Raw genomic sequence first — 18493 nt, forward strand, 5'->3', positions numbered from 1 at the left:
TTATTCCCAGAGACACAACAAGATTGAAATTAGGCCAATTAATAACCGTACAATTCAAGTGAAAGGAAGAGTCAGTCAACGTGCCAAACGTCATTGTCGTCTTGTGGCCACAGTCACCTCTAACCCTCAGAAACCACCACCCTGATCAGTCAGCAGCCATCGACACTGAGTCAAGACCCTTCACCAGCCGAGATTGTGACTCACTGAAGGCTTGAATGATGGTCAGCCTTTTTAGCAATAATTTTAAAGTGTACACATTTTTTAGACAAAATGCTATTGCACATTTAAGTCACTATAGTATAGTGTAAACATAACTTTTATATCCACTTGGAAGCTACAGAATGGGTGTGACTCACTTTGCTGTGGTATTTGCTTTATTATGGTAGTCTGGAACTGAACTCACAATATCTCTGAAGTTTGCTTGTGTTTTAAAATAGTTCCTTTACTCCTCCCTCTGTTGGAAGCACAGGGGGAATTTTTTCTCTGATATTTAGGGTAAGAACCTGGTTGAGCTCCTGGGGGTAAACCTCACAAAAGTATGGGGCCTCCCCTTGTGACTGGGTCCTACTGGTGTTTTTATCTGTCAGACTTGTCCACAACTAGCCTTTAGCTATTTGTAAATTATAATTCAGGTTTTCCTGAATTATATGGAGCCTCCCCTTGTGACTGGGTCCTCCTGGTGTTTTTATCTGTCAGACTTGTCCACAACTAGCCTTTAGCTATTTGTAAATTATAATTCAGGTTTTCCTTCCCGGGCACTGGTTCCCATGGAGGCTTAATTCTGATCCAGGAAGTTGCGATTCTTTGTGTTTGCCTCTGTGTCTCCGCGATTTTAGGGAGAGTAGATTGCGCTGTGACCACACTTCTCTTGTGAACTTAAGAAGAGTTGTTGATTTGTCAGTTCAGCTTTTAACTACTTGCTGTTAGGACGGAATGGTGACTTCTAAGCTCCTCACATGCTGGCCTGGAAACTGGAAGTCCTGCTTGTGTGAGCTTTTTATTATGAAAGTAATACATGCTTAGTGTGAAAATAGCAAATAATATAGATACATGAAGCAGGAAGTGAAAGCTCCTTCTCAGCTCACTTTTGAGAGAGCCATTTACAACAGGCCGATGAGAAAATATCCAGACATTTTGTTACATTGAGTATCCATCTGTTTATCTATCCATCTACCCACCCACCTTGACACACTCTATGTACTGGTTTTGCAGGGCTATTGTAACAAAGTACCACCAAAGGAGTGGCTTAAGCAGCAGACATTTCTTTCTATTTTTTTCTTTCAATTTTTTCTCCTTTTTCAGTTTTATTAGGTAGAATTATTGCAGTTTGATGTACATTCTTTGAATGTTTTTGAAATATAATCAACATACAGCACTGTACACATTTAAAGTGCACAGCAGAATGACTTGACATACATGTACTGCAAAATGAGAACCACAGTTAATATCCATCACTTCATATAGTTACAAAAATGTTTCAGAATTTGCTCTTTTAGCAACTTTCAAGTATACCATACAGCACTGTTCACTATAGTCATCATGGTGTACATTACATCCCCACAACTTACTTATCTTATGCCTGGACGTTTGTGCCCTTGACCACCTTTATCCAGTTCCCACCACCACCTCCTGACCTCTGGCAATCACAAATCTGATTTCTTTTTCTATGAATTTGGTTTGAGTGTTTTGGTTTTAGCTTCTGCTTTAGATTTGTGAGATTGTACAGTGTTTGTCTTTCTCTGTCTGACTTATTTCACTTAGCATAATCCCCTGAAGGTCCATCCATGTTGTTGCAAATTGCAGGATTTTCTTCTTTATGGCTGAGTAGTATTCCATTGTGCGTGTGTGTATAATATATTTTAATATTTAATAATATGATTTAATAATATAATATATTAAAATATATATTATATATATATATATAAAATCTCTGTATCTCTCTCTCTACCTGTCTATCTCACATCTTCATCTTTGTTATCTGTTCATTTGTTTTCTTTCTTTTTTTTTTTTGCTGCGTCACTGTCACAGTATAATCTTTTTTTTTTTTTTTAACTTTTTTTAAATTGAGTTATAGCCATTTTACAATGTTGTGTTGTCTGTTCATTTGTTGATGGACACTTAGGTTGTTTCCATGTTTTGTAAATAATGCTTCAATAAACATGGACGTGCAGTTATCTCTTTGAGATAGTGATTTCATTTCCTTTGGCGATATACCCAGAAATAGGGTGGATGGATCCTATGGTCGTTTTATTTTTAAGTTTTTAAGGATCCTTCATACTGTTGTCTGTAGTAGCTGCACCAATTTACAATCCCACCAACAGTTCACCAGGGCTCCCTTTCTCTGCATTTGCCCCAGCATTTGTTAGCATTCATCTTTCTCATGATGGCCATTCTAACAGGCATGAGGTAGTATCTCATTGTGCTTTTAATTTGCATGTCCCTGATGATTAGTCAAGTTGAGCATCTTTTCATGTACCTGTTGGCTATCTGAATATCTTCTTTGGAAAAATACCTATTTAGGTCCTTTGCCCTTTTTAACATTGTATTATTTGGTTTTTGTTTGGTTTGTTTTATTTTGTTTTGGCTATTGAGTGGTATGCTTATACATTTTAGATATTAACCTCTGATCAGATACATGATTTGCAAATATTTTCTCCCATTCTGTAGGTTGCCTTTTCATTTTGTTGGTTATTTCTTTTGCTTTTTCATTTTATGTAGTCCCATTTGTTGATTTTTAATTTTGGTGCTAATGCTTTAGGTGTAAAATTTTAAAAATTGTTCCTAAGACCCATGTCAGGGAGCTTGGTTTCCTATATTTTCTTCCAGGGGTATTATAGCTTCAGGATTTCTGTTTAAGTCTATAATCCATTTTGAGTTGATTTTTTTTTTTGAGTGGGGTATGATAGGGGTCTAGTTTCACTCCTTTTATCTAATTTCCCTTTATTAAAGAGACTGCTTTCTCCTCTGAGTAGTCTTGCCTCCTTTGTCAAATATTTGTTGACGGAATATTCATGTGTTTATTTCTGGACTCTTGATCCTGTTCCATTGGCGTATTGTCTGTTTTTATGTCACTGTCATACTGTTTTGATTACTATAGCTTTATATTATACTTTGTGGCCTTTTCTTTTTCTCTTAGAGAAGTTCCTTTGACAGTTGTTGTAAAGCTGGTTTGGTGGTGGTCAATTCTTTTAGCTTTTTCTTGTGGGTAATGCTTTTGATTTCTTCATCAAATCTGAATGAGAGACTTGCTGGGTAGAGAACTCTTGATTATAGGTTGTTTGCTTTCATTACTTTAAATATATCACACCGCTCCCTTGTGGCCTGCAATTTCTGCTGAAAAATCAGCTGACAGCCTCACAGGAGTCCTCTTGTATGTTATGGGTTGCTTTTCCCTTGCTGCTTTTAGTATTCTCTCTTTATCTTTAATTTTTGTCATTCTGATTACAGTGTGTCTTGATGTGTTCCTCTTGGGGTTAATCCTGTATGGGACTCTCTGTGCTTCCTGAAATTGGGTGAATATTTCCTTTCCGAGGTTAGGGAGGTTTTCAGCTATTATCTCTTCAAATATTTTCTCAGGCCCTTTCTCTCTTTCTTCTTCTTCTGAGGCCTCTGTGATGCAACTAGTAGTGTGTTTGATGTTATCCCAGAAGTCTCTTAAACTGTGATCATTTCTTTTCATTCTTTTTCTTTTTTTGTATTCAGTGGCAGTGGTTTCCACTGTCTTCCAGCTCACTTACCCCTTCTTCTAAATCAGTCTACTGTTGATTCTTTCTAGTGCACTTTTAATTTCAGTTATTGTATTCTTCATCTGTGTTCAGTTGTTCTTTATATTTTCTAACTCTTTGTTAAAAAACGTCTAACTTCTTGCTCTGTGCTTCCATTCTCCTCCCGAGGTCTTTGATCACCTTTATTTACAATCACGACTCTGAACTCTTTCTTGGGTAGATTGCCTGTCTCCACTTTACTTAGTTTTTCTGAGGTTTTATCTTGTTCTTTTGCCTGGAGCTTATTCCTCTGTCACCTTATTTTGTCTAAGTTGCTATTTGTATTTTTATTTAGGTTAGTTATGTTTCTCAACCTTGGAGAGGTGGCCCTCTGTAGGAGGCATCATATGCGTCTCAGCAATGCACTCCCCTCTCATCACTCAAGCTACATGATCTAGGAGTTCCCTCTAAGAGGGCTGCATGGGTCCTTCTGTTGTGGTGAGCTGACAATGTGGACAGTCTGGTAGGTTTGGTTGGCCCCTAGTCTGCTTGGTTGCCAGGCCCTGTCTTGTGAGGATGTTGCTGGCTGCTGTGTAGTGGGGCCTAGTCATGAAGTGGCTGGCTGCAGAACCCTGGGGGCCCCAGGACTAGTGCTGGCCCCATGGTGGGCGGAGTCAATGTCCAAAAGACTCTGGGGCTGTTGCTCACCCACTGGCAGGTGAAGCCAGATCCTGGGGCTAGTGCTGGTCCACTGGCAGACAGGGCTGGATCCTGGAGTCTGGCCAGCTGCAGGGCCCGGGAATCCCAGAGCTCATTTCACATCACTGAGGAACCACTGGTCCTGGCACAGTAGGGCATGGGGTCTGGGATGTGCCAGGGTCTGGGTTGTGTTGGCCTGTTAGTGGTCAGGGCCAGGGCCCAGCTGGTCCCAAGATAGGATCTGCCCTGTCTTGCAGGATCGTACTTTTCCAGTGTCTGCCCTCTGGTGGGTGAGGCTGATCTAGAGGCTTGTACAGGCTTCCTGGTGAGGGAGTGCCCCGGTGCCTGTCAGCTGGCTCTCTGCCCTCCAGTGGGCTGGGCCACGTGTAGGCGCTAGTCCAGAGGTGGCTGTGTGCTCTTTAGTCTTTAGGCAGCCTCTCTGCTGGTGGCTGGGGCTGTGTCCCGCCCAGTTAGTTGTTTGGTCTGAGGGGTCCCAGCACTGTTGCCTGCAGGCTATTGGGTGGGGCCAGGTCTTGGAGCTAATGAGCCAAGATACCAGCTGCCATCAGCAGCAGTGTTCACACATTTGAATGTTCCCCAATACATCTGCCGCCAGTGTTTATATCCCCAGGGTGAGCTGCAGCTGCCCCTGGCCTCTCTAGGAGACTCTCCAAGGCCAGCAGGTAGGTCTGACCCAGGCTCCTATCAAATTACTGCTTTTGCCCTGGGTCCCAGTGCACGTGAGATCTGGTGTGCCCTTTAGGAGTGAAGTCTCTGTTTCTCTTAGTTCTCTGGGATTCCTGCAATGAAGCCCCACTCGCCTTCAAAGCCAAATGCTTTGGGGGTCTTGTCTTCCTGATGCCAGACCCCTGGGCTGGGGAGCCTGACATGGGGCTTAGAACTCTCTCTCCTGTGGGAGAAACTCAGCAATATAATATTCTTCAGTTTGTGGGTTGCTCACCTGGAGAGTATGGGACTTGATTATATTGAGAGTCTGGCCCTCCTACCATCCTGCTGTGGTTCCTTCTTTCTGCCTCTAGTTGTAGAAGATCTTTTCTGGTAGGTTTTTTTTTTTTTTTTCCATCAATGGTTGTTCTGCAGATAGTTGTGATTTTGGTGTGCTCATGGGAGGAGCTGAACTCAGTGTCTTTCTACTCTGCATCTTGGCCACTCTCCTTTACAATATACTTTGAATTCAGGAAGCTTTATTCTCCTCTCTCACGACTGCTTTGGCTATTCTGAGTCATTTGTGGTTCCATATAAGTTTTAGGAGTGTTTTTTCTGCTTCTGCAAAACATTCCATTCAAGACTTCATAAGGAAACCATTTAATCTATAGATGCATTTAAGTAGTATGGACATTTTGATATTAATTTTTTCAATGCATGAACAAGGGATGTCTTTTCATTTTTTGTCTTTCTAAATTTATTTCATCAGGATCTTAGTTTTCAGTGTAGAGATCTTTCATCTCCTGGTTAAGTTTATTCCTAAGTATTTGATGGTTTTTCATGCTACTGTAAATGGATAGGATTTTTTTTAAATTTCTTTTTCTTTTCTTCTTGGTGAAGTTTTTTTTTTAATTGAATTATAGTCAGGTTACACTGTTGTGTCCTTTTCTGGTGTACAGCACAATGCTTCAGTCATATATGAATATACACATATTCATGTTCATATTCTTTTTCACTGTAAGCTACTACAAGATATTGAATGTATCTCCCAGTGCTATATAGTATAAACTTGTTTATCTGTTTTATATATACCAGTCAGTATCTGCAAGTCTCAAACCCCCAGTTTATCCCTTCCCACCCACCTCCCCTCTAGTAACAACAAATCTGTGTAATTTCTTTTTTAGATAATTTGTTATTAGTGTATAGAAATGCTGCTGACTTTTGGAAGGCAGCTATGCTCCCCACCACACCACCAATACTGCACAAAATGCTACTGACATTTATATGTTGATTTTGTATCTTACAGCTTTACTGAATTCACTGATTGGATCTAGCAGTTTTTTCAGTTGAATCTTTACAATTTTCTGTATTAAGTCCTGTCATCTGTAAATAGTCAGTTTTACTTCTTCTTTTGCAATTCTGATGCTTTTTATTGCTTTTTCTTGCCTGGTTGCTCTGGTTTGGACTTCTAGTACTATGTTGAATAGGAGTAGTGAGAGTGGACACTCTTTTCATGTTCCCGATCATACATGAAAATCTTCCAGTCTTTCACCACTGCGTATGATGTTAATGGTGGGCTTGTCATATATGCCCTGTGTTATGATGATGTACATTCCTTCTATACCTAATTTGTTAAGACTTTTTATCACGGACAGATGTTGAATTTTGTCAAATGCTTTTTCTGCAGCTATTGAGATGGTCATTTTTTTTATTTTATTAATGTGGTGTATCACAGTGATTTGCATTTATTAACTATTCTTTATTTTTTTAACTGAAGTATAGTCAGTTACAGCGTGTCAGTTTCTGGTGTACAGCACAATGTCCCAGTCATGCATTTACATCATATATTAATTTTCATATTCTTTTTCATTAAAGGTTATTATAAGATACTGAATATAGTTCCCTGTGCTATACAGAAGAAATTTGTTTGTTTGTTTTATTCTATGTTGAACTATTCTTGCATCCCAGGGATAAATTCCACTTGATCATGGTGTGTGATTCTTATGTGCCACTGAATTTGGGTTACTAAAATTTTGTTGAGAATCTTTACATCTGTATTCATCAAAGGAATTGGCCCGTGGTTTTCTTTTTTTTTCTTGTAGAGTCTTATCTGGTATCAGGGTAATGCTGGCCTCATAAAATGAGTTTAGAAGTGTTCCTTCCTCTTTGATTTTTGGAAGAGTTTGGGAAGAATTGGTGTTAATTCTTTAAATGTTTAATAAAATTCACCAATGAAGTCATCTCGTCCTGGACGTTTTTTTGTTAGTAGTTTTTTGACTTCTGACTCCATCTTTACACTAGTAATTGGCCGATTTTGATTTTCTGTTTCTTCCTGATTCAGTCTTGATAGTTTGTATGTCTCTAAGAATTCTTCCATTTTTCTAGATTGCCCAATTTGTTGGTTTCACAGCAGTTCTTACGATCTTTTGTTTTTCTGTGGTATCAGTGGTTTTGTATTTGAAAATATGTTTATTTCGTCTGTAGTAACAGTTTTAATGCCTCCTCTTTTCTTTACAATTTTGTTGATTTCGGTTCTCTTTTTTATTAGTTTGTCCTGCTGAAGGTTTGTAAATTTTGCTTATCTTTTCAAAGGACTAACTCTTGGTTTTCTATTTTTTCAGTTATTTTTCTGTTCTTTATTTTAGTTACTTCTGCTCTAATCTTTTTAGTTTCCTTCCTTTTGTTACCTTTGGACGTAATTTATTCCTCTTCTGGTTTCTTGAGTTGTAAAGTTAGCTGTTTAAGACCTCTCAATTAAAAAAATTCTTTTAATTTTTTAATTAAAAAATTTTTTTATTTAAAAAAATTTACAAAGGTCTCTCAATTTTATTCATAGATGGATAGCTAGAAACTCTCCCATTAGAACTGATGTGGCTGCATCCTGTAAGTTCTGGTGTCTTGTGTTTTTGTTTGACTCAGGATACTTTTTTATTTCCTCTGTGATTTCTTTGACCCACTGGTTGTTCCAGAAGAGCACTGTTTAACTTTCACATGTTCTTGAGTTTTTCAGTTTTCCTCCTGTTATGATTTCTAGTTTCATGCCATCGTGGTCAGAGAAAATACTTGGCATGGTTTCAATCTTCCTGAATTTTCCAAGACTTATTTTGTGGCCTAACATGATTTATCCTAGAAAATGCTTCGTGTGCACTCGAGAAGAATGTGTATTCTGCTATTGTTACAATGTTCCAACCAAAATTTACTGTCTTAGCAGTGGGGGCTAAAAGATTAAGGTGTGAGCAGGTTTGGTTCCTTCTGACAGCTGTGAGGAAGACTGTGTTCTATACTTCTCTTCTAGCTCTGTTGGTTTGATGGCAATCTTTGACGTTCCTTGGCTTACAGGTGTGTCACCTCAATCTCAGTCTTCACCTGTACCTGGTGCTCTCATCGTGTTGGTGTGTGTCTGTCTGTCTTTGTGCTTAAATTCCCCCTTTTTATAAGGACATCAGTCTTACTGGATTAGAGCTTATCTTAATGGCCTCATCTTAACTAATTACATATCAATGACTATTTCTTTTTTTTTTTAATTGAGTTATAGTCAGTTTACAATGTTGTGTCAATTTTGGTGTACAGCACAATAGTCATACATGAATGTACATGTATTTCAGTGACTCTGTTTCTAAATAAGGCCACATTCTGAAGTCTTGGGGGATAAGACTTCAACATATGAGATTTGGGGGTATACAATTCATCCGTAACACTCTGTCCAAACTGGAATCATTGTGTAACTACTCTTCTATGATTTGCTTCTTTCATTTATTGTGGATACATTGCCATGATGGCATATACAAATTTACAGATTTGGGCATAATGCTCCATGTTATGCATTATGGTAATTTATTTAGCTACTCATTGAGTGATGAGCCTTTGGATGAGTTTCTACTGTTTTTACTATTACAAACAACTCTGAAAAAAGCACGTTTATACATGCAGCTTTGTGTATGTATATTTCTTTTGAGACTGATACCTGTAAGTGGAATTAAGGAGGCAAAACTTTTAGGCATTTTATGTTTTGTTAAGTATGGCTGAATTTTCTTTTTCTCGAACTTTAGGCCTTTCTTTCTGGCTGCATATTCCCTCTGCCCCCTCCACAGTATTACACAAACACTACATGCTAAGTATTTGCAAAATTCTTTATTTCTTGTAATGTATTTTCCTTTTCCTTGTAACTTATCAATGCCCTCTACATTCCATCTCATGGAACAGTGGGACTTCCCTGGGACTTTCCTGTGACAAGTAAACAAAGAGTAATTCTAATTTTTTCTTTTTACTTTCAATTCCCTTTACCTTTCATCTTCCCACTACATAACACCAGAGGGAACTTTCTAAAATGCAGTGTGATAATATTGTGCCTTTGTTCAAAAAACTTTCAGAAGTTTTTTTTTTTGAAGTCAGAGTGAATTTGATATAGCTTAGCTTGGCACATAAGGCTCTCCCTGACCAGCCCTAGATCACTGCTTCTTCCTTCTCATCTACCATACCCTTTAATCCATTTTGAGTCATGCTGAATTAGCTTCTTAGTTTCAAAAAGGCCCACTCTTTCACCCTTCCTCACCCTTGCATATCCCTTTCCTTCTGCCTGGAGGGTCACCCTTACTCTCCCACTGTCCATCTAGAACGCTCCTTCTGTTTCTTCAATTAATTTCTTTGACCTTCAGTTTTTCTATTTAAAAACAGAGATAACAACAACACCTACATCTTGGTTTCATAATAACTCAATTAGATAATCTTAAAGTCATCATCACTTACTCAATAAATGTTAAATCTTCTTCCTCAATGTTCTTTGTGAGACGTATTTGTAACATAAGGCATATCATTAGTGCATTTTTTTAAGGCAGTGATTTAAGTTAATATAGTACCTGGCAAAATATGTGTTCAGTAAATGTAGAACTGAGCTGAATAGATTGGTGGAAACCAAGATACGTGATGTCGGTTACAGTCCTCTAATCTAGTGGATTGGTTGGTGGTTTGATTTTCTGAATATTTCTTTATGCGCTCTGTGTACCCATCACTCAGTCTTAGTGGTTACCAACATTTTGATAATTCCACTGTGACTTATTCTTGAGAAAACGACCTTATCTACATGTAATTGCTGACGCTTCTCTGCATACTTCTCCTCAAACACCTGTTGCATAATAACTTCTGGCCCTTTTCTGGAAATAGTGGTAAAGCTTACAATTCTGTAACTTTGAAAATATTCTTTCTTCTCCTTTTTGATGACCACCTCTACTCTGCTGGAATGTTCTTCATCTTTGACACTGTCTTAGTCCATTAAGACTGCTATAATGGGGGGGAGCGTATAGCTCAAGTGGTAGAGCGTGTGCTTAGCATGCAGGAGGTCCTGGGTTCAATCCCCAGTACCGCCTCTAAAAATCAGTAAATAAATAAACCTAATTACCCCCCCAAATCTCAAATAAATAAAATAACATTAAAAAAACTAATCTGTATTTTTTAAAAACACTGCTATAATAAAAATGCCATAAACTGGGTGGCTCATACAACAAAGATTTATTTCTCACAGTTCTGGTGGCAGGAAATCCAAGATCAAGGTGCCTGTAGAGCACCTTGTTCCTGGTCCCAGGCTTGAAGGCTCCAAGGACCGAGGTCCCTGCTGCCATGTGACCCTCAGTCACCCAAGACAAGCATGTCCCCCTCACCCTGGCAGGTCAGGGCTGGGCAGTCTGTGGCCACACTTGACCCAAGGAAGGACAGTGCTTCCCAGGGTCTTGCCTGTGAGGTGGGCTCAGCCCCAGGAGGCAGCAGCCACACCCTCTGCATCCTCATGTCCACAGGACTCTGAAGGTCACTCTACCCGACCATGATGGTCAAAGAGATGGGCTTCTGCAGCAAGCCGAGGCTGCGTCCCAGATTCCTGGGTGGTGGGCATGTGTTCAAGAGTCTCTCCCCAGGGGGCTCTCCAGTGACCCTCCAGGGAGGGTGCTTTGGTGAGGAGCATTTCCACTACCCTGTCTCCCCCAGAGTTCCAAGCCAGTCTTTCTCCTTCTCCACCAGGCATGGGGTTAGGAGGGAGCCCTGCTGAGCTGTGGGAAGACGGGAGAGGTCCATGCCTATCCTGCACCTCTGAGTCTTTTAGATGTGTTGGGGGAGGGGGCTGTGAGCTTACACCCTCCCCGGACTCCCAAGACCTAGAGGTTGCAGAAGAGCAGGCCCTGAGCCCTTTGGCCTCCAGGTTTTGTTGCCTGTCCTTCATTCCCACAGTGGTCCCAGGAGATGGCCAAGGAAAACCAAGGAAAACCAGGCTGCCGGACTCAGGGATGCTGTGGCCACAGGGCCAGCCTTGATTCAAATTCTCCTTCCTAATTCCTGAACGGGCAGTTCAGGCTTTGCAAACACTGGAACACTCAGCTGGAGCCCAAGGCAGGCACTGGGCAGGCACTCATGGGATCTTTTTATTCCTAGAGTTTCATATGTATCTACACTTATCTCAACATACAATGTTTAATCTGAAATAAACCTGGTAGAGCAGACACATAATGCCTTTGGTCACCAGGTTGCAACCGTCAAAGAGTTAGATGTGCCAGTCGTGAGGCCCGTGTCTTCCAGCTCCAAACTCACAACTGCATCAGTCAGCTCTGCCGTGAGGCTGGGCCCGGGAGCGTGCATGCCGTATTTCTGCTTTGTTTGCTGGTTCCTTATTAGGCTCCAGTCTTACTGGGTGAGACGGGCAGATAGGCTGCAGGCTGGGGCTGGGAGAGGGAATCTGCTCTTTGCTCTTTCTTCCTGTCTGTTTTCTGTTCTTGTTCATTTGACCCTATCAGTGTTTTTTGGGTTTTGTTTTGTTTTGTTTTGTATTTCACCCTGCCAGGGTCAGCTGATTAGGTGAGCAGCAGTTGAATCAAACTGAATCAAGATTCTGCAACAGGCGGCGAGCAGAACCCGTGTCTCCGTGATGACATCAGCACGTCCAGCAATGCCCCATCTCAGAAGTAGGAGGTTTAAGAGTTTGTGCTCTCTTGGGGCTGTTTCTTTGAATATCGGTTTAAATAATTCCAGTCCATCAGTTCTAACAATTCCAATCCTTTGCTTATGTTCCCTCTGTGCTAGGGGTTGTAGCTACTTCCTTTTGCTTTTCTCTTCTTCAACAGCCAGTTAATAATTCCTTGTAATAAATCCTTTCTTCGAAAATAACTGGAATGGTGTCTGTTTCCTGCCAGTAACCTGATGAGAGCAATGTTGCGCTTACATTTAAATTTAAGAATAACACCGCAAGGTGCATCCAGTTTTACTTTTGATTGCTCTACGTACTGTCTGGGCAAACCAGGCTATTGGCCTTTAGCATTAATGTTGATAATTGAGAGCTCCCCATGCATGAAATACCACATTTTTAATGCGGCGAGCAACTGAACTGGGCAAAAGCTGACCTCTCCTTAAGTCTGAGCTGATTCCATTACTCCACACTGGATGTTCTGTCTCTCCCAAGTAGCTTCTGGAGAGCCTCCTTCATGTCCTTGTTCCTCAAGGTGTAGATGAGGGGATTGAGAGTGGGGGTCACAACAGTGTAGAAAAGAGTCAGAAACTTCCCTCGCTCTTGCGAAAAATGGCTTCGGGGCTGGATGTAGACAGCAGTGGCACTGCAGTAGTAGAGGAAGACGATGGCCAGGTGGGAAGAACAAGTCCGGAACGCCTTGCTCCTCCCTTCACGGGACTGGATGGCCAGCACTGCCTTGGCAATGTGGCCATAGGAGATGAGGATGAGCAGGATTGGCCCCATTAGGAAGACAGCACCAATCACTGAGATCTGGAGCTCATTGACGTGCGTGTCCCCACAGGCCAGGCGGATCAGTGCAGGGACCTCACAGACAAAGCCATCCACCTGGTGATGATGGCAGAAGGGTAGCTTCATGGTGGTGGGTGACTGCACCAAGGTTCCAAAAATCCCACTTGCCCAGACCAGGAATGCTAGTTTGTGACACAGCTGTGGGTGCATGATGGCTGCATAGTGTAGGGGTTGGCACACCGCCACATACCGGTCGAAGGCCATGACCAGCAGCAGCACGCACTCAGCAGCAGCCAGTCCCAGGAAGATGTAGAGCTGGACCGCACATCCCAGGTAGCTGATGGTCTTGTCTGGGCCCCAGAGGTTGACCAGCATCTGGGGGATGCTGCTGGTGGTGAAGCAGAGGTCCAAGATGGAGAGGTTGGTGAGGAAGAAGTACATGGGGGTGCGGAGGTGGGGGTCTAGGTGGAACAGGAGTATGATGGTGGTATTGCCCACTAGGGTGACCATGTAAAAGACAGACACAACCACAAAAAGGACCATTTCCAGCCTGGGGTTGTCTGAAAAGCCCAAAAGAATGAAGCCATCTGGGATAGTGTCATTGTCATGTCCATCCAGCACCCACCTGGAAATGCAAGCAGCAACACATCAGAAAGAATGTCACCTAGAGGAGGCAGAGAAAAGTGATTTAAAAAAAAGTTTTGATTTTAACTTATTAAAAAATTTTTATTGAAATATAGTTGATTTACAATGTTGTTAGTTTCAGGTACACAGCAGAGTGATTCTATTATACATAGATAACTGAAAAGTTTTATATAAATATATATAGAAAACTTATATATATTTATATATAAAATATACATATTTTATATATAAAATAGAAAGAATATAGATATTCTTTTTCAGATTCTTTTCCATTATAGGTTATTACAAGATATTGAATGTAGTTCCTTGTGTTATATAATAGGTCCTTACTGTTTATTTTATATAAAGTAGTGTATATGTGCTAATTCCAAATTCCTAATTTATCCCTCCCCCCCTTTCCCTTTGGTAACCATAAGTTTGTTTTCTATGCCTATGAGTCCATTTCTGTTTTGTAAAGGAGTTTATTTGTATCATTTTTTAGATTCCACATGTAAGTGATACATATGATATTTATCTTTGTCTGACTTACTTCATTTAGTATGATAATCTCTAGGTCCATCCATATTGCTGCAAATGGCAATACTTCATTCCTTTTTTATGGCTGAGTAGCATTCCATTGTATGAATATACCACGACTTCTTTATCCAGTCATCCGTCGATGGGCTTTTAGGTTGCTTCCATGTCATGGCTATTATAAATAATGCTGCTATGAATATTGGGATGCATGTATCTTTTCAAATTAGGATTTTTATTTTTTCCAGATATATGCTCATGAGTGGGATTGCTGGATCACAGGGTAAGTCTAATTTTAGTTTTTTAAGGAACCTCCACACTGTTCTCCATAGTGGCTGCAACAATTTACATTCCCACCAACAGTGTAGGACAGTGTCCTTTTCTTTACATGAAGGGTCATTTTTGATTTTAGAAAACTGCTTATCTTATCCTGTATTAATAATTTTTCTAACATTTTACGGGCCTTTCTTTCATCTCATCCCTTTTGGGACATTTTCATCTTATTTTTTCTTCAGACTTGGATAATTCTAGTAAACTCTTAGAAGGCAAGAATATAGAAAGTGAATGCTTAAAACTAGCCCTTGCCACTATCATCAACTACATGCTACAAGCTGGACAACCTATAAGAAATTAAAATATTCTTGGAAATATACAAGCTATCAAGACTGAATCAGGAAGAAACAGAAAACCAAAATAGACCAATTACTGGTAAGGATATTGAATCAGTAATTAAATCTGCCAGTGAAGAAAAGCCCAGGACCAGATGGCTTCATGGTGAATTTTACCAAACATTTAAGTAAGAAATAATGCCAAACCTTCTCAAACTCTTCCAAAAAATCTAAAAAGAAGGAACACTCTCATACTGATTTTATAAGGCTAGTGATATCCTGATACCAAAGCCAGATAAGGTCACTTCCAGAAAAGAAAGCTGCAGATTGATATTCTTGATAAACGTAGGTGTAAAAATTCTCAATAAAACGCTAGTAAATCAAATTCCCCAGCACATTAAAAGAACCACGCACCATGAACAAGTGGAATTTACCCCCGGGGTGGTAGCCCAACATGCGCAAATCAATTGACGTGATACATCACATTAATAAAATGATATAACAAAAATGCTATGACCATCTCAATAGACACAGGAAAGCATTTGGCAAAATTCAACATCATTCATGACAAAAAAAATCTTAACAAATTAGGTATAGAAGGAAGTACCTCAACATAATGAAGGCCATATACGACAAGCCCACAGCTAACATCATACTCAATGGTGAAAGGTTGACAGATTTTCCTGTAAGATCAGGCATATGACAAGGGTGCACTCTTACTACTCATAATACTGAAAGCCATAGCCAGAGAAATCAGACAAGAAAAAAATATAAAAGGCATCAGAATTGGAAAGGAATAAGTAAAATTATCTTTATTTGCAGATGACATAATTTTATGTCTAGAAAATCCTAAAAACTCCACCATAAAACTGTTGGATGAAATTAGATCGAATTATCTGAGAGAGTAATAAAGAAAAGGATACCATTTACAATAGCATTCGAGGCAATAAAATACTTAGGAATAAACTTAACCAAGAAGTGAAAGATTTCTACTCTAAAAACTATAAAACTTTGATGAAAGAAATCACAGACTACACAAATAAATGGGTATTTGGTGTTAATGGACTGTAAAAATTAATATTGTTAAAATGTCAGTATTACCAGAAGCCATCTGTAGATTCGATGCAATTCCTATTAATAGTTCAATGGCATTTTTACAGAAGTAGAAAAAGCATTTATATGGAGACACAAATGATCCCCAAAATAGCTGAAGCCACTCTGAGAAAGACAAAGTGAGAGGCATCACACTCCCATTTCAAATTATACTATAAACCTAGATGTGTCAAACAGTGCGGCACTGGCATCTAACCAGACAAATGGATCAATGGAACAGAACGGAGAGCTCAGAAATAAACCTAGTATATACTTTCCACTAATATTTGACAGGAGAGCCAAGAATATTCAATGGAGAAAAAGCAGTCTCTCAATCAACGTGCTGGGAAAACTCAATACTCACATGTAAAAGAATGACACCAGGCCCCTTCCTTACACAACTCACAAAAGTTAACTCAAAATGGATTAAAGACTTAAATGTAAGACCTGAAACCATAAAACCTCTAGAAGAAAACATAGGGGAAAAAATCTTTGGTGTAGGTCTTGTCAGTGATTTTCTGAGTATGACCCCTAAAGCATAAACAACAAAATAAAAAATAAACAAGTGGGACCACATAAAACCAAAAAACTGCTGCATAGCAAAAGAAATGATTGACAAAATGAAAAGGCAGCCCATGGAATGGGAGAAAATATTTGCAAATCCTGTATCTGATAAAAATGAATATCCAAAGTATATAAAGAACCCATACAACTCAATAGCCAAAGAATAAAACCCAAACAACCAAGCAAAAAAAAACTTCGAATAATCCAATCAAAAAAGGGCAAATAATCTGAACATTTTCAAAGAAGATATATGAAAGGCCAACAGGTACATGAAAGGATGCTCAAAGTCACTAATTATTAGGGAAATGCAAATCAAAACTACAGTATCTCCTCATGTATGTTAGAATGGCCATCACAAAAAAGACAAATGCCAGTGAGGTTGTGGAGAAAAGAGAACCCTCCTACACTGTTGATGGGAGTGCAGCCACTATGGAGGACAGTATGGAGGTTCCTTAAAAAACTAAACACAGATTTACCATATGATCCAGCAATCCCACTCCTGGGTATATATCCAGAGGAAACTCTAATTCAAAAAGAGCCCAATACACATTCATAGCAGCTCTATTTACAATAGCCAAGACATGGAAACAACCTAAATGTCTACAACAGATGAATGGATAAAGAAGATGCAGTACATATATACAATGGAATACTACTCAGCCATAAAAAAGAATGAAATAATGCCATTTGAAGCAACATGGATGGATCATACTAAGTTTATCATATACTAAGTGAAGTAAGTCAGACAGAGAAAGAAAAATAACATATGATATCACTTATATGTGGAATCTAAAAAACATGACATAAATGAACTTCTTTATGGAACAGAGACAGACTCACAGACATAGAGAACAAACTTATGGTTACCAGAGGGGACAGGAGGTGGGCAGGGATAAATTGGGAGTTTGGGACTTGCAGATACACACCACTATATATAAAATAGATAAACAATAAGGTCCTACTGTATAACACAGGGAACTATATTCAATACCTTGTAATGGTCTATAATAGAAGAGAATATGAGAAGGAAAACATATATATATCTCAATAAATTGCTATGCTGTACACCAGAAACTAAAACAATCTTGTAAATTGACTATATGTCTATTAAATTACAAAAATAAATAAAATTTGTGTGTTCTAATAGGAACCCTTTCATCCAAAACAAAAATCAAAAAGACCAGTCCATTTCTGTACTCATCCTGAGGCATGTCACCTCTTTTCTACTGAGCAGAATATGACATCTAATGTTGTGCCACTGAGTGACACTTCCGTCAAGCAGCAATGAAGCCATCATGGCTTTGTGAACTGATGGTGTAGTTTACGTCAGTGCACGCTCAGTGCTCATCTATTTCATGTTGTGACAGAGGCTGGCCACTAGCAGCCACTTAGCGGCTTTCTTCCTACATCTGGAAAAGCCTCAGCCAATGGATCTTCCTTCCAGAACATTTAAATTTACTAGATATGCTTGTCCCATTTTGCCCTCTGGTCCATGGAGTTGGCTGTGGTTTTCCTAGTAACACGGGTCTATGAGGCTCAATGCTTCTTATGCAATGAATACAAAAACTGCCACAGGGACATTTCCAAACTGCCCGTGTTACCGTGCTGACTTTGGTGCTTCCTTTGATGTCCTATGACCCTGTGTGAGAATGTCTGCAGGTAACCATATTCTAGGCACAGAGGACAATAGACTAAAATCACACTGGTTAATCATCATCATCATCATCATCATCATCATCATAAGTGTTTCATGCAGTTTGAGGACATGAGAATTAAACATGATAGAATATCACGAGGCGTTATTACTATTGCAAAATTGTTCTACTGATGGCCCTGTAAGTGGGAGCTGGGTTAGAAAAAAGCTGAGGACCCTACTCTGTTCATCACCAAGTCCTTCCTCTGTAACCAGCACTGGGCTGTCTAATGGGCTGCAGTCTGGATTTAAACTCCACCAAAACTCTGAGGTGCTGGCTTCTTCCACAAGAAGTCAGTCCCTACACTTGCCTTTCCTTCCCCATCTTTGTATTTGTCCAGTCTTGATAATTCACGGAAAACCCCATTCAGAGCTTAAAGGGAGTTATAGTTATAGGTGGTGGAGGAGACTTGAGGACCCAGGTGTATTCTTGTTCGATCCAGGCACAGGGGAACAAGAGAAGAGGTACAGCATAAGGGGTGTTCATGGACAGAAGGGCAAGGTCTCACCTAGACTTTGTGCATATGTTGGGGAATCAAAGTGTTTCTGTGTTGGATATTCTGGACTTAATGAT

At 39.8% G+C, this 18493-nt stretch overlaps 2 protein-coding genes across 7 annotated transcripts in view; one reads left to right on the forward strand and one right to left on the reverse strand.

The window, feature by feature from the left end:
• Positions 1-12215, forward strand: part of LOC140690754 (NACHT, LRR and PYD domains-containing protein 3-like) — a 150692-nt gene extending 138477 nt beyond the window's left edge. For all 5 annotated transcript variants that reach the window (XM_072952669.1, XM_072952674.1, XM_072952681.1 and 2 more), the window contains one exon: positions 11893-12215. In XM_072952669.1, coding sequence (XP_072808770.1) covers positions 11893-11902 — 10 coding nt within the window. In that variant the 3' untranslated portion in view covers positions 11903-12215. The remainder of the gene's footprint in view (positions 1-11892) is intronic.
• Positions 12194-18493, reverse strand: part of LOC116277821 (olfactory receptor 2H2-like) — a 55469-nt gene continuing 49169 nt past the window's right edge. For both annotated transcript variants that reach the window (XM_072952649.1, XM_072952650.1), the window contains exon 2: positions 12194-13429. In XM_072952649.1, coding sequence (XP_072808750.1) covers positions 12475-13347 — 873 coding nt within the window. In that variant the 5' untranslated portion in view covers positions 13348-13429 and the 3' untranslated portion in view covers positions 12194-12474. The remainder of the gene's footprint in view (positions 13430-18493) is intronic.

The sequence above is a fragment of the Vicugna pacos genome, chromosome 3 (genome assembly GCF_048564905.1).
Source record: "Vicugna pacos chromosome 3, VicPac4, whole genome shotgun sequence".
NCBI classification, from domain to species: Eukaryota; Metazoa; Chordata; class Mammalia; order Artiodactyla; family Camelidae; genus Vicugna; species Vicugna pacos.